Here is a 17518-nt window from a genome sequence, read left to right on the forward strand (position 1 = left end):
TTCCGGTGTAACATAGTCAGAAGTCTGCCATAAGAATGGCAGTTTTACTGTACTTTTATGTGAAATACATATGTAACAGGCGATTTCACCAAAGTTAAGAATTGGTTATCACAGAAGAAGAATAAAGATGAACATTTAACAATTATTTTATTACAGAACAAAATCACAAACAGGGCGCGCTTTCACAATTAAAACATTACAAATACAAAAGACGAAAGAGTTTGCATTGATCGGCGGGAAAGAGATAAAATAGTATACAACACAGATAGCAACTAATGTATTGGAACAAGCAATAGCCCAATGGGCCCACCGACGGGGATCGATCCCAAACCAACCGCGCGCTTTACCACTGGGCTACGTTCCGACCCTCCGAAAAGATAACAGGCAAAATGGGACAGGTGGTGGTGGGAGTCTTTTAACGCGCCCCTATCCAATTAAGGTTCAGGCACGCCCATCCCGGGATCGACCTCTGACAGTGACAGATCCCGGGACAAGAAGTTGCGTAGCGTAAACTCTATTTGCGTGCCTCTATCCAATTAAGGTTCAGGCACGTCTCTCCCACACCCAATCTCTGACATGGCATGTGGTCGAGTGTGGGACAGAAAGAAAAAACTGTAAATTGGACTGGACTGATTGTTTAACGTAGGCATAAATTAACTCAAAATCACTCATATTAATTGAACAACTAAACCGATAGTAAAATAATTAAAAGATTTCATTAATAAACTAATTCTGCAGATTATGCAATAATGTAGAAAACGTTATTTTAAAATATATATTCTTAAAATAATCGATTCCTGTTTCACATATAAAAAATTCTTTTCTGCTTTTCGGAAGAAATAGTATCTGTAGCGTTAGAGGTAGCGCCCCTCCCCTCCAGCATTTTCCTAATCGAAAGTTGTAATAACCGTATGTTACACACTAAATATAGCCGAAGTTTTAAAAATGTGGTTAAACAAACATTCCTTTCTTTTCTTTCACTTGATGCTGGCTGATTCGCAACTCATCAGGATAGCTGACAACGTAGTTTCTAACGTAACGTTGGAAATAAATGACTTCTTGTAACGTAATGACGTCAAGGTAATTTCAAAACAGACAATACGTTTACATAGCTTGAGCATCCAAGCGTTGACAGACCGCATCTTATCACTTTCTACTTTGGTCACGGGGTCCAGTAACTGCACGAAGCGGTCTCTCTCTCTCTCTCTCTCTCTCTCTCTCTCTCTCTCTCTCTCTCTCTCTCTCTCTCTCTCTCTCTCTCTCTCTCTCTCTCTCTCTCTCTCTCTCTCTCTCTCTCTCTCGTTCTCGGTATGTAACCTCAGTAATTATATATAACGTTCTCGTCGTAATCAAGTGATTGTTATTAAAATTGTAATTTCTCATAGGTCCCATCGTATTTATTCTGCAATGATAATGTGTTCACACGTGTTACTGTCATTGCCACGGCAATATGACTGCTAAACTGTTTATTGTAACATCATAGTTACATCAGTAAATGTATTTAACATGAAACCACGCGAGTGCAGGCTTGACTATTAACATCGATGTACTAGTCTGTAAATAACATTAGCGTATTTATAACAGTTCAAAGGTTTGTAGGATCCAGTGAAATACGTTTATTATTCATCATTTATTCCAGGTAAGTGATCTGCCTACCTCTCTGCGTATCTGTCTATCTTATCTGCCTATTTGTAAGTGTGTCTGTCTGCCTGCCTGCCTATCTATCTATATGTCTGTCTGTGTGTCTGCCTCTGTCTGTCTAGTCATATTTCTGTCTGTCTATGTCTGCCTGCCTGTATGTCTGTCTGTCAGTCAGTCTGTCTGTCTGTCAGTCTGTTTGTATGTCTACCTCTCTTTCTTTCTAGCTATATTTCTGTCTGTCTGTGTCTCTCTGCCTACATGCCTGCCTGTCTGTCTGTCTGTCTATCTATCTATCTATCTATCTATCTATCTATCTATCTATCTATCTCTCTGTCTATTTTGTCTTTCTGTCTATTTATCTATCTATATATGTATGTATGTATGTATATATGTATGTATATATGTATGTATATATGTATGTATGTATATGTCTGTCTGTCTTTCTGTCTGTCTGTCTGTCTGTCTGTATGACTGTCTGTGTGTGTTTGTGTCTATCTATCTATCATTTATATATGTATCGATCTATCTATCTTTTTATAGATCTATCGATCTATTTATCTATCTATCTATCCTTGTATCTATCTGTATGTCACCCCATCTATCCCCATCAACTCTTCTCATCACCTCCTACTAGAATCCTATGCATTTAAAAGTCCCAGTGAAGTAAAATAGTCCAGCTCTTAAAAGACGTCAAACTGCCCAACATATATTACTAAACTGTCTAAATGTGATGTCTCAGAAATATTTTGTCGGTGACGCGGACAGACTAACAAGCCTTCGATATGAGTGATCTGGGGGAACACAAAACAAACGTAACAACTGCGCTGTATATCCGTAACCGAAATCAGCGGCCGATCTAGGATTGTCTTCAGATCACGATATGTGTATGTGTGAACAACTGTAACAAGGCCGGAAGCATATCACCGGCGTAGTCAGAGGGGCCATGCCTCCCACCCCCGCCTCCAAATCACATTTGTGTTCAAGGTTTTATCATCAGGGTCATTGGAGCCGGTTGAGCCCTTCATTTTTGAAAAGTAACTTTAATTGTTTTTAATAAATTCAAGCAATGCTATATGTTTATGTTAACACTAACAATAAAATCCTTACTTTTAGAACTCTTATCTTTAACTGTGTCACTGTTTAACTCTTCCAATCCACGGAGATTATTTTGCAACATAATTATGATATTTGTTTTGTCGTTCAGATCAAAATAATAAATGTTACCTGGAACCAAAAACCATGGTTTAAAATCTCAGTGAAAAGCAGCAGAAAACGCGCCGGGATAGTTATAGAAATCCGTTGAGATTTCGTCATCGATCATCGGTTACTATCGACTGGCATCAACCAATCAACTTTCGATTACACAATCGATTAGATGTACATGGATATAAGAAGGATTTGAACTATAAGGACCACGTACCATTTGCCGTGGTCACTGGGATCTAGACCCTACAAATAGCCAGTTTTACGTTTAATAACTATTTAATATCTTCTTTCTTTATATACACATGAAAATCCACCACCAACTCTGACATATTTACATCAAGCCCATCTTATAAACTGAAAGAGAAATTACAGTTAAGATGTTCCCACACAATCGATAATGGAGTTTTATAATCGATAATCACATCGTAAGAGCCAAAGCGATCACTTTTCGATTATGATCGATCATTGGAACATCACCAATACTAAAGGTTTAAAGGGCCATACCCTAGTTTCAACCCGTGAAAATTAACACTAACTTTAGTTAATCTACAAACCTGTAAAATATTTGGATAAAGTTACAATAGAGTGAAGCATGAGTCTTTGACTTTGAAATGGTGAAATACCCTCTAAAAATAGACTAAAACTCAACTCCATAAGTGTTACTTCTCAGACGCACGTGCGTTTTTAAAAATATGAGAAATGCATTTTGTGATTTTAAAAACACCAGGATGACCAGTAACACTTCGAATGTACCGAACTGATAATCTAAACAATAAAATCTAAGTAAAGTATGATTTAAGTTATAAACAACGGTTATAATAGTCCAAAAAATGCCTTAGTGTTTAAAAACTAGGGTATGTCCCTTTCACTAAATTTGTTTTCTAAGTTTTGATTAGCGACAGTTACTATTCAACTACAAAAATTGATTAGTAACTATTTAACGTTTTAAAATTGTATAGCGATCTCTGAAACTTGTAAAATGAACAAAATGTTCCCTGATAGGGAACCACTAACCCATCGTTCTGAACAAATAGTCCAGATAGCTGATGTATATGGGCCTGAGACAGCGTGCTTGAACCTTAACGAAAATAAGTATAAATGAATGAAAAAAGCATGTTTTGTTTAACGACACCAAGTACATTGATTTATTAATCATCGGCTAGTGGGTGTCAAACATTTTATAGTTATTGACGTGTTGTCTTAGAGAGGAAACCCACTACACCTTTTTCCATTAGTAGCAAGGGATATGAATGAATGGATGAATGAATGGAAGAGTGAGTCATATTGTTACATGCCACAGGGACGCCCGGATGGGCCTCGCCTCTGGTTCCGCCACTGGGAATCTCGATGAAGCCATTGAGTAGTAGGCCAGGCCAGCCGCTGTTCAGTGTTCGAGAACGGCCGAGCGGTTCAGCCGACATTTCGACGCGGCTAATAATTACATTGACAGAGCCGACACGTCACTCTCAATGTACGCAATTATTGCACGCCCTCCAGAAGGCCACGCCCCCAGGAATTTCATTCACATATATAATAAAAGGCATGGAGTTATTAACTTGAGGAGAGAGGGAAATCAAACTCAGCGCTTATAACTTTCTCACCTAGCTTCTTAGGTGCACGGAAGACAGAACAAATATCTAACTGGTGAAGAAGATACCTGTTGCTTTTGTTAAAAAAAAAAAAAAAAAGAGAAGGAAAAAAAAGAAAAAAGAAAAAAAAAGAAAGAAAAAAGAAACCTCTGGGGAGATTCCAAAAGCACGAGAACATGATGATGTTAGTTTTGATGAAAAGTTGCACCGCCCGAGTCGCCAGGCTGCCGATGTAAGGCGGGGTCGGAGAATGATGGCAGTTGTTAATCGAGCAATACTTCGGTGACGACGACGACGACGATGCTGATAATTATGACGGTGATAATGGTGGCGCTTGAGGGTTCGCGGTGAGAGAGAACCCCGAATGAAGACAGCAGGCTGTTCAGGAGCTATGTGGACGTTGTGTCTGTGGAATGCTGCCGTGCTGGTTTTCTTTACTACAGCAATTCTAGGAAGCGAGCAGCGCACGCAGGTATGTACCTTCCAGTGTTAGCAGTACACAGTTACAGAGAGAGAGAGAGAGAGAGAGAGAGAGAGAGAGAGAGAGAGAGAGAGAGAGAGAGAGAGAGAGAGAGAGAGAGAGATTGTGAGCGACAGTGTGTGTGAGAGAGAGAGAGAGAGAGAGAGAGAGAGAGAGAGAGAGAGAGAGAGAGAGAGAGAGAGAGAGGTGGGGAGAGAGAAACTGAATATATATTTTAGTGTATTGTGTATGTTTGTTAAGCACCTTCATATAGACAGAGGAAGAAAGGAAACCCGCTGCCTACACTTCTATAAATTGCACAAGCTTTTCCGAAAATAGCACAGCACTTACCAGTGGCGGCGCATTGGTTTTTCACAATAACAAATGCAGCGGGTTTCTTATTTCCCACACAAGATTATGTATAATTTTTATATTATTTGCACTATTTTTACTGAATGGGATTATGTTTTGTTGCTATATTGTTTTAAACATAAGCTATAGAACCAGTAACGTCCCCAACCCTGTAGCTCCTCCAGTAACATATTACTTAGCCACAATTATCTTCCTAATGATGTAGCTAACCTTAAAGGGACATTCCTGAGTTTGCTGCAATTTTTAAGATGTTATCGACTAACGGAGACTTTTTAACGATTGTAATTACATATCAAATATATTTTTCTGCATAAAATATTAGTGGCTGTATATTAAACGTGTTTCTGATCGTTCTAATATTTGTACTAGGTTAAATTTTATTTTGTTTCCTAAAAAAATTTTTTTTTCATACGTAGGAAATTATTTGAAGACAAAATCCAGTTTGGGCTTCTTACAAATATTAAGACGACCAGAATCACATTGAATATACAGACACTGATATTTTAAATAAGAAAATATATTTAATATGTAACTTTAATTGTAAAAATATTTTATCAGTCGGAAACATCTTACAATGCAGCAAACACAGGACTGTCCCTTTAAATGATTGAGAGAGACACACACAATTGCCGGGAAGGGGCGATGACAGGGACATTGCTCGTGGTGTGACATTTTGGGGGAAGGGGACAAGGGCGTCCATCTGGCCCGGCCCCCTTGGTTACCACCAGTTCTCCTACAGGTGTAGGCTACACCCCGTACCAGGTGAGGTCATACATCCACAACATAGCCACTCTACACCCCGTACCAGGTGAAGCCATACATCCACACTATAGCCACTCTACACCCCGTACCAGGTGAAGCCATACATCCACACTATAGCCACTCTACACCCCGTACCAGGTGAAGCCATACATCCACACTATAGCCAAGCCATACATCCACAACATAGCCACTCTACACCCCGTACCAGGTGAAGCCATACATCCACACTATAGCCACTCTACACCCCGTACCAGGTGAAGCCATACATCCACACTATAGCCACTCTACACCTCGTACCAGGTGAAGCCATACATCCACACTATAGCCACTCTACACCTCGTACCAGGTGAAGCCATACATCCACACTATAGCCACTCTACACCCCGTACCAGGTGAAGCCATACATCCACACTATAGCCACTCTACACCCCGTACCAGGTGAAGCCATACATCCACAACATAGCCACTCTACACCCCGTACCAGGTGAAGCCATACATCCACACTATAGCCACTCTACACCCCGTACCAGGTGAAGCCATACATCCACACTATAGCCACTCTACACCTCGTACCAGGTGAAGCCATACATCCACACTATAGCCACTCTACACCCCGTACCAGGTGAAGCCATACATCCACAACATAGCCACTCTACACCTCGTACCAGGTGAAGCCATACATCCACACATAGCCACTCTACACCCCGTACCAGGTGAAGCCATACATCCACACTATAGCCACTATACACCTCGTACCAGGTGAAGCCATACATCCACACTATAGCCACTCTACACCCCGTACCAGGTGAAGCCATACATCCACAACATAGCCACTCTACACCCCGTACCAGGTGAAGCCATACATCCACAACATAGCCACTCTACACCCCGTACCAGGTGAAGCCATACATCCACAACATAGCCACTCTACACCTCGTACCAGGTGAAGCCATACATCCACAACATAGTCACTCTACACCCCGTACCAGGTGAAGCCATACATCCACACTATAGCCACTCTACGCCCCGTACCAGGTGAAGCCATACATCCACAACATAGCCACTCTACACCTCGTACCAGGTGAAGCCATACATCCACAACATAGCCACTCTACACCTCGTACCAGGTGAAGCCATACATCCACAACATAGCCACTCTACACCCCGTACCAGGTGAAGCCATACATCCACAACATAGCCACTCTACACCCCGTACCAGGTGAAGCCATACATCCACAACATAGCCACTCTACACCCCGTACCAGGTGAAGCCATACATCCACAACATAGCCACTCTACACCTCGTACCAGGTGAAGCCATACATCCACAACATAGTCACTCTACACCCCGTACCAGGTGAAGCCATACATCCACAACATAGCCACTCTACACCCCGTACCAGGTGAAGCCATACATCCACAACATAGCCATTCTACACCTCGTACCAGGTGAAGCCATACATCCACAACATAGTCACTCTACACCTCGTACCAGGTGAAGCCATACATCCACACTATAGCCACTCTACACCCCGTACCAGGTGAAGCCATACATCCACAACATAGCCACTCTACACCTCGTACCAGGTGAAGCCATACATCCACACTATAGCCACTCTACACCGCGTACCAGGTGAAGCCATACATCCACACTATAGCCACTCTACACCCCGTACCAGGTGAAGCCATACATCCACAACATAGCCACTCTACACCCCGTACCAGGTGAAGCCATACATCCACACCATAGCCACTCTACACCTCGTACCAGGTGAAGCCATACATCCACAACATAGCCACTCTACACCCCGTACCAGGTGAAGCCATACATCCACAACATAGCCACTCTACACCTCGTACCAGGTGAAGCCATACATCCACAACATAGCCACTCTACACCTCGTACCAGGTGAAGCCATACATCCACAACATAGTCACTCTACACCCCGTACCAGGTGAAGCCATACATCCACAACATAGCCACTCTACACCTCGTACCAGGTGAAGCCATACATCCACAACATAGTCACTCTACACCTCGTACCAGGTGAAGCCATACATCCACAACATAGCCACTCTACACCTCGTACCAGGTGAAGCCATACATCCACACTATAGCCACTCTACACCCCGTACCAGGTGAAGCCATACATCCACAACATAGCCACTCTACACCTCGTACCAGGTGAAGCCATACATCCACAACATAGCCACTCTACACCTCGTACCAGGTGAAGCCATACATCCACACTATAGCCACTCTACACCCCGTACCAGGTGAAGCCATACATCCACAACATAGCCACTCTACACCTCGTACCAGGTGAAGCCATACATCCACAACATAGCCACTCTACACCCCGTACCAGGTGAAGCCATACATCCACAACATAGCCACTCTACACCTCGTACCAGGTGAAGCCATACATCCACAACATAGCCACTCTACACCTCGTACCAGGTGAAGCCATACATCCACAACATAGTCACTCTACACCTCGTACCAGGTGAAGCCATACATCCACAACATAGCCACTCTACACCTCGTACCAGGTGAAGCCATACATCCACATAGCCACTCTACACCTCGTACCAGGTGAAACCATACATCCACAACATAGCCACTCTACACTCCGTACCAGGTGAAGCTATACATCCATAACATAGCCACTCTACACTCCGAACACACCCACACCCCACATTCACTCCGAACCCGCCCCCACACTCAACCCACATTCACTCCTTACTCATCCCGTATCCACCCCATAGTCACTACGTACTCCCCCGACATTCACTCCATACAAACTTCATAGTAACACCTTACTCACCAGATACTCACTCCGTACTGACCCCACATTCACTCCTAGTATGGGGTGGCCCACAGTACTCACCCCACATTCACTCAGAGTATGGGGTGACCCACAGTACTCACCCCACATTCACTCCGAGTATGGGGTGGCCCACAGTACTCACCCCACATTCACTCCGAGTATGGGGTGACCCACAGTACTGACCCCAAATTCACTCCGAGTATGGGGTGACCCACAGTACTGACCCCACATTCACTCCGAGTATGGGGTGACCCACAGCCCGTCTCCACTAGTTCACTCCGTACTCACCCCACATTCACTCCGAGTATGGGGTGACCCACAGCCCGTCTCCACTAGTTCACTTTGTGCGAACCATTCCCGTAACTCACCGAGTATCCACTGGAAAGCAACCCTTTCTCTATACCCCACAACCACCCTGATTCGACCCTGTATACCCACTGAATCCACCTCCACCCGAATCCACCCTTTGAGTTGCAATGTGAATAGTTCAACAGTAAAGATTACGGACTGGTGGTGTGTGTGTGGGGGGGGGGGGGGGGAGGGTGACTAGGTGGGGTTGGGGGGTCTACAAACACGTGGTTCAATGTCCGGTGAAGTGAGAACTGAAGGCTATGTCAACAACAGTCTCGATAGCATCACTCGCTCGGCGAGGTCGACTGGACCACAACATCACGCACACTTGTAACCCAATTTATCAAGACACAACACTCGATAGCTATGTCCAAGCCGAGAGCACGGGGCTCGTTAAAGGGTTGCTCACGCTTTAAAATCAATCAGTCAGCGGAATACAGCTTGGCGGCAGTGGCTAGTATACTACTCGAAACAATTTAGGGAACACGGGTGGGTTTTTTTGCACACCCTTTGAAGACAACACCGTGTTAGATTTTTAGTATTACGAGGCAATCTCCGACGTACTTGGAATATGGATTTAAAGACGTCTGATTGGCTGCTCGACGGTGACGCCACAGTCACTCCATCCAATGGTATCAGCACTGTTGAAACTGATTGCTCTGTGACGTGAATTAATCTTGAAACCGCCATAAATATGTTTTAGTTGGAAAAGACGTTTAAATTTCTTTTAAGCCTGCTTTTTGAGAAATACATTGGTACATTCATGTCCTTTCGATGCTAATTGTCTAACACTTTCGCTCGTTAAATCTATGTTGTTGTTATTTATTTACACATTTATTTAGTTTAAAACTTATTTTATAAGTATTTTTTAACAACTTGCTGTAAGATAAATGATATCTAACAGTCACTCATGTAGTATTCTTTGTATACGGAACATATATTATTTTGATAGTATTCCAACGGCAGTTAATCATTAAACATTTCTCAAAGCTAATGAATAACATTACGTTTGAGACGGCAAGAAAAGCAAGCCCAGTGAGGTACATGATACGCTTGTACAGCAAATACAATGAATGTCTTATAATTGTGACTGGATTATATTTGTGTGACATTTGTGCAATGGGATGTATTAACAGTTTGTTTTTGGGCCAACTACTGATGGCACTGAACCCAATGGGGAAGATGTTGTCTGATAAACGATGTTATTGATCTTTATTAGAAAGGGAACAGTTTTGCAGCATGAATACAACGGTGACACATTTATACTGATCTGAACAGTTTATGTATGTATGGTGATGTTAACTTCTGGAAAAGTAAAGTAAACCATCTTGGCTTCTTCAGAGGCTAAACAAGACTTTTCTATGGTGTTCAGAATCTAGACAAACTGTGATTTATCTATGACAGAAGGTCAGTTTTATTGAAGTAGGGCTAGTAATAGCAGAAGGTGTGAAAAGTAGGCCGTGGTGACCTAGTTAGGTATGCGACACACCGCCATCCCAGGTTGTACTAGCATGCAAGGTTTGGTGATCTCATATCAATTGTTATGTAAGATATGGCCCGAACAAGGATTTCCGTTAATGTACAGTAATGCGTGAAAAGTAGGTCGCGGTGACCTGGTTACGGTACGAGACACACAGCCATTCATAGTTGTACCTACTCGCAAACTTTGACGATCCTATATCAGTTGATAAAGAAGATATCTCCCGCGTATGGAACAGGTAACGGACGGACATAACAACATTTGGATGTACGGACGGACATACAAACAACACCATACTATAATACGACCTGTCAAAGATGGGTGTGTAGTTCAGGAACACACACACACTCATAGTGCACACACACACACACACACACACACACACACACTCATAGTGCACACACACACACACACACACACACTCATAGTGCACACACACACACACACACACACACACACACACACTCATAGTGCACACACACACACATACACATACACATAGTGCACACACACACACTCATAGTGCACACACACACACACACACACACACACACACTCATAGTGCACACGCACACACACACACTCACACACACACATATATATATATATATATATATATATATATATATATATATATATATATATATATATATATATATATAATGCACACGCACACACACACAGTGCACACACACACACACACACACACACAAAATGATCTTATACTGACCTAATGGTGCGTAAAGAATGAAAATTTAATTGAATGGGAAACTGTCACACGTTAAAGTAAGAAGAATGTGTGTAAGTGAAGGAAATACTGGCAAGTGAAATCTCCACACTAACTGTATAGCATGATTCATTCACTCTGGAAAGTAGGCCACAATCAACGGACTCTTTACCACCCTTGTTGGCGGGTTCCCCCCTGTAATATATAGTCTGATATAAGCATTATAGAACTACTATTACTACTACTACTACTACTACTACTACTACTACTAATACCACTACCACTACTACTACTACTACTGCTGCTGCTACTACTATTACTGCTACTACTACTACTACTACTACTACTACTACTACTACTACCACCACTACTCTATTATTACTACTTATACTACTGCTACTACTACTAATAATACTAATAATTCTACTACTACTAGTACTACTACTTATACTACTACTAGTACTACTACTACTACTGCTGCTACTACTTCTACTACTACTACTTATACTACTACTAGTACTACTACTACTGCTGCTGCTACTACCTCTACTAATACTACTTCTACTACTACTACTACTATTACTACTTCTACTATTACTACTTCTACTACTTCTACTACTACTACTACTATTACTACTTCTACTACTACTACTACTATTACTACTTCTACTATTACTACTTCTACTACTTCTACTACTACTATTACTACTACTACTATTACTACTTCTACTATTACTACTTCTACTACTTCTACTACTACTATTACTACTACTACTACTATTACTACTTCTACTATTACTACTTCTACTACTTCTACTACTACTACTACTATTACTACTTCTACTACTACTACTACTATTACTACTTCTACTATTACTACTTCTACTACTTCTACTACTACTATTACTACTACTACTATTACTACTTCTACTATTACTACTTCTACTACAAGCAAATGTATCAATGGTCATGAACTGGATCTTAGAGATAAACTGAACTCTATAAATAGATATTTAAATCAAGTTTGAGTCTATACACAAATGTACATGTTACAAGCACTAATCTGTAAAACGCACACTGTGACATTAGTCTTTGAAGAAGACAGCCAGCAGCAAATTAATCAGTCTATACAAGATAAAATTCATGAAACTCAAACGTGATACCACAACATGTGTGAAATTCGGGACAACTTAATATAAATCCGCAACCGCCTGACCCCCAGATATTAATTAACGCGATGTCAAGTAACTCACTGACCTGGCGACACCAGCGTGTGACCACAGCATTGTCATACACTTGATGACGTAATGGAAATGGTCATAGGTCATTTGGTGACGCAGTATTACGTCACTGTGAGACATCTGGTTTACTATATGGATGCTGTGTACTTGATTCTCCCGGATGACAACGATGACTGTTATCTATGATTTCGATCTCCTCACACCAGGGTGAATAGTCCAGGTAAATACTGAGTGATGACTCGTTGTTAAAGTTCGTTTTGTTTAACGACACCACCAGAGCACATTGATTTATTAATCATCGGCTATTGGATGTCAAACATTTGGTAATTTTCACATATAGTCTTGAGAGGAAACTCGATATATTATTCCATTAGTAGCAAGGGATCTTTTATATGTACCATCCCACAGACAGGATAGCACATACCACGGCTTTTGATATACCAGTCGTGGTGCACTGACTAGCACTCTGAGGTTTCTGCTCTCTGGACAATACTTTGTTGAATTTACTCTTAGACGATGTGGTATGATTTATAGGATATTAAACGAGCTTCCATTCTGTGTCATGTTTATGCCTCTCGTGAAATAATTTTCAATTGTCACGAGTTTTTGTGAGCGACAGTGAAAATTAGTTCACGAGGGATATACCCATAATCCCTTTTAATTTCTGTAACCGATCCAGTGGCGTATCTAGGGAAATGAGCGCCTATATGGCAAACACTGAACTTGCGCCCGTCCAAACATCTGACACCCATCTTTGACTTTAAGAGAAACTGCTCAGTGGCGCGCCCTTCAAGTGGTGCCCAGGACACGTGCCATGCCTGCCATACCCTAGATACGCCACTGAACTGATATCGTTTGGTGGACGTTCCGGTAAGGTTGTAGTGCGCCGATCGATGACGTCATTGATGGACATAACACTGATAAGTACCACGGCATTTTTAACCATACGAGTAATAAAGGCAATAACTTAGTAATAACTTACACACACACACACACACACACACACACACACACACACACACACATATATATATATATATATATATATATATATATATATATATATATATATGCGCATTTATGATAATTGGTTCACCATAACAGACGAGTTGGGACAGCGTCAGTAAATGGTATCGTAAATGAATCTCTGTATAATACTCCCATCACCATGTAACCAACTGGCGACTAAAGACGTGTAATTTTGGGAATGTATACAACATATGTTTGTCTGAATTACTCCGCTGAAAGAGTTCCCTTTCTGTATGGTTTAACCTGTTTTTATGATCCAAGCTTTAAACAGAGGTGTGATCGACGAGCAGATAAATATTTATCATATAACATCATTAACCCATTTTTGCGGAAGCGTTCTTCAACACTGAAGTTATATTTTTAGAGAGGTACGGTTGTAAACACAAACTGACAGAGTATTACTCGCAGAAGTCTGCTGCTGTTGTTTACCTCGATGCCTACATAGTTCAGTTTCCTAAGTAGTGTATGTTATTAATAATAATGTTAATATAACTATGTTTAATATTGATATGATTTTAGAATGGTAAGACAGGAAAGCATCACGTAAACTATATTGCATTAAAATATATGTTTGGATAGAGAAAGTTAAACGTATATAAAAGACATTATCTTTCTACGCATTATACTTTTAGCCCATTTTTGATGACATCAGTGTTGAAGCTGCACAAATTCCACGTGCACCATGCATCCCCAACATCGTTAAGTCTGTTTCAGGTTTTCACAACAATTATTTTAATAATCTGTCCTAAACTCAGCTATCAGGTGCAATGTGAGAATTCCTTGTCGGAAAGTGGGGTGTGAAATAGGTCACCGTATAACGAAACATCCATTAACTAACAACACTCACCTTAATGACAGACGTTGATGCCAATCACGTAAGACTTTGTTTTAGAGAAGAAGGAAGGACATGTTTTATTTAAGGACGCACTCAACACATTTTATTTACGGTTATATGGCGTCGGACATATGGTTAAGGACCACACAGATATTGAAAGAAGAAACCCGCTGTCGCCACTTCATGGGCTACTCTTTTCGATTAGCAGCAAGGGATCTTTTATATGCATCATCCCACAAACAGGCTAGACCATACCACGACCTTTGTTACATCAGTTGTGGAGCACTGACTGGAACGAGAAATAGCCCAATGGGCCCACCGACGGGAATCGATCCTAGATCGACCACGCATTAAGCGAGTGCTGTACCACTGAACTACGCCCCGCCCCTTTTAGAGAAGACGCCACTCTGTTAAGAATACTTAGACCCTTCTTCTATGTCACCAGCACGTTCCTGAGAGCAGACGACACTGTGTTAAGAATACTTAGACCCTTCTTCTATGCCACCAGCACGTTCCTGCGAGCAGACGACACTGTGTTAAGAATACTTAGACCCTTCTTCTATGTCACCAGCACGTTCCTGCGAGCAGACGCCACTCTGTTAAGAATACTTAGACCCTTCTTCTATGCCACCAGCACGTTCCTGCGAGCAGACGACACTGTGTTAAGAATACTTAGACCCTTCTTCTATGTCACCAGCACGTTCCTGCGAGCAGACGCCACTCTGTTAAGAATACTTAGACCCTTCTTCTATGCCACCAGCACGTTCCTGCGAGCAGACGACACTGTGTTAAGAATACTTAGACCCTTCTTCTATGCCACCAGCACGTTCCTGCGAGCAGACGACACTGTGTTAAGAATACTTAGACCCTTCTTCTATGCCACCAGCACGTTCCTGCGAGCAGACGACACTGTGTTAAGAATACTTAGACCCTTCTTCTATGCCACCAGCACGTTCCTGCGAGCAGACGACACTGTGTTAAGAATACTTAGACCCTTCTTCTATGCCACCAGCACGTTCCTGCGAGCAGACGCCACTCTGTTAAGAATACTTAGACCCTTCTTCTATGCCACCAGCACGTTCCTGCGAGCAGACGACACTGTGTTAAGAATACTTAGACCCTTCTTCTATGTCACCAGCACGTTCCTGCGAGCAGACGCCACTCTGTTAAGAATACTTAGACCCTTCTTCTATGCCACCAGCACGTTCCTGCGAGCAGACGACACTGTGTTAAGAATACTTAGACCCTTCTTCTATGCCACCAGCACGTTCCTGCGAGCAGACGACACTGTGTTAAGAATACTTAGACCCTTCTTCTATGTCACCAGCACGTTCCTGCGAGCAGACGACACTGTGTTAAGAATACTTAGACCCTTCTTCTATGCCACCAGCACGTTCCTGCGAGCAGACGACACTGTGTTAAGAATACTTAGACCCTTCTTCTATGCCACCAGCACGTTCCTGCGAGCAGACGACACTGTGTTAAGAATACTTAGACCCTTCTTCTATGCCACCAGCACGTTCCTGCGAGCAGACGACACTGTGTTAAGAATACTTAGACCCTTCTTCTATGCCACCAGCACGTTCCTGCGAGCAGACGACACTGTGTTAAGAATACTTAGACCCTTCTTCTATGCCACCAGCACGTTCCTGCGAGCAGACGACACTGTGTTAAGAATACTTAGACCCTTCTTCTATGTCACCAGCACGTTCCTGCGAGCAGACGACACTGTGTTAAGAATACTTAGGTCTCACTACACAGATCACTTCCGGGTGAGAGTTCATTCATCACGGTCCACTATAGTTCCTAATTGGGACACATGTTATGGTTCACATATTCACTTCTAGGAAATGGTGAAAAATTAAAACAATATGTATGTTTAATGGTAAGCCTCCTGGCTGTATTTTGCCCATGTTATTTTGTAATATTGTGCATCGACCTTTTGGGACATGGGTATATAGCGCAAGTGACAGCCGGAGTGAATCGGTTAATGAACCACCTGTTCGGACTGGTACTACAGCCAGATGTGGTCATATAGCAAAACAAACTGAGACGGAAATGTTCTCAATTTTGGAGTGAAAATAAATGCTTATATAATGTATGTTTGCAATGGTGTATGTTGTTAGTGCCAACGAGAACCCGTTCTATGGGCAATCTTCACTTGAAGTTGGGCAGTTTAACATTGGTTTCAATGGCAGATGACATCTGTGTAGTGAGACCTTAGACCCTTCTTCTATGCCACCAGCACGTTCCTCAGAGCAGACGCCACTCTGTTAAGAATACTTGGACCCTTCTTCTATGCCACCAGCACGTTCCTCAGAGCAGACGCCACTCTGTTAAGAATACTTGGACCCTTCTTCTATGTCACCAGCACTTTCCTGAGAGCAGACGCCACTGTGTTAAGAAGACTTAGACCCTTCTTCTATGCCACCAGCACGTTCCTGAGAGCAGACTGGAGAACAGACAGGGTCATGTTGACGAGAACCTTAAGGAATTGTCTGAAAAAGAAGACGAGCCAGACCGCCCACGAAAAGATCTTTGCTTGTATTGCAGTACATAGTATTACGTTTGGCATAGTGTTAAGGACAGATGACGTGCAATCTAGCGTCAGAGCAGAAGATTCACTAGTCAGATCAAAGTCGCTTTCTTCTCCTTGTCAGCGACGCCAGAGCTCGCATGTGTTGACAACCAAACACCGCCTATGCTACCAGGAACACATCGGAAACAGAGCTCGCGCGTGTTGACAACCAAACACCGCCTATGCTATCAGGAACACATCGAAAACCCAATCTTGTGGTGGACGTCATGTAGTAGTGACACGCGGGTGTTCTTCATAGGATTATAAGTCGGATTTCAGTACTGTTCCGGGACATCTCAGTGGCCCACGGTATCCACGGAATATCATCGGAACAGCTATTAATTCTCAATTTGATAATCATCATTTTGATGAAAACGCAGATCAATCAATGGATCGATCCATCAATCCATCGATCT

The 17518-nt window shown here is 42.3% G+C and overlaps 1 protein-coding gene across 1 annotated transcript in view; it reads left to right on the plus strand.

Annotated features, from left to right (window-relative positions):
- The first annotated feature begins 4036 nt into the window (after positions 1–4036).
- The window catches only part of LOC121379005 (coagulation factor X-like), a 33834-nt gene continuing 20352 nt past the window's right edge, over positions 4037–17518 (plus strand). The window contains exon 1 of the mRNA XM_041507435.1: positions 4037–4908. Within this exon, the coding sequence (XP_041363369.1) occupies positions 4801–4908 (108 nt within the window). The 5' untranslated portion in view covers positions 4037–4800. The remainder of the gene's footprint in view (positions 4909–17518) is intronic.

This window comes from Gigantopelta aegis, chromosome 8 (assembly GCF_016097555.1).
Source record: "Gigantopelta aegis isolate Gae_Host chromosome 8, Gae_host_genome, whole genome shotgun sequence".
Taxonomy (NCBI): Eukaryota; Metazoa; Mollusca; class Gastropoda; order Neomphalida; family Peltospiridae; genus Gigantopelta; species Gigantopelta aegis.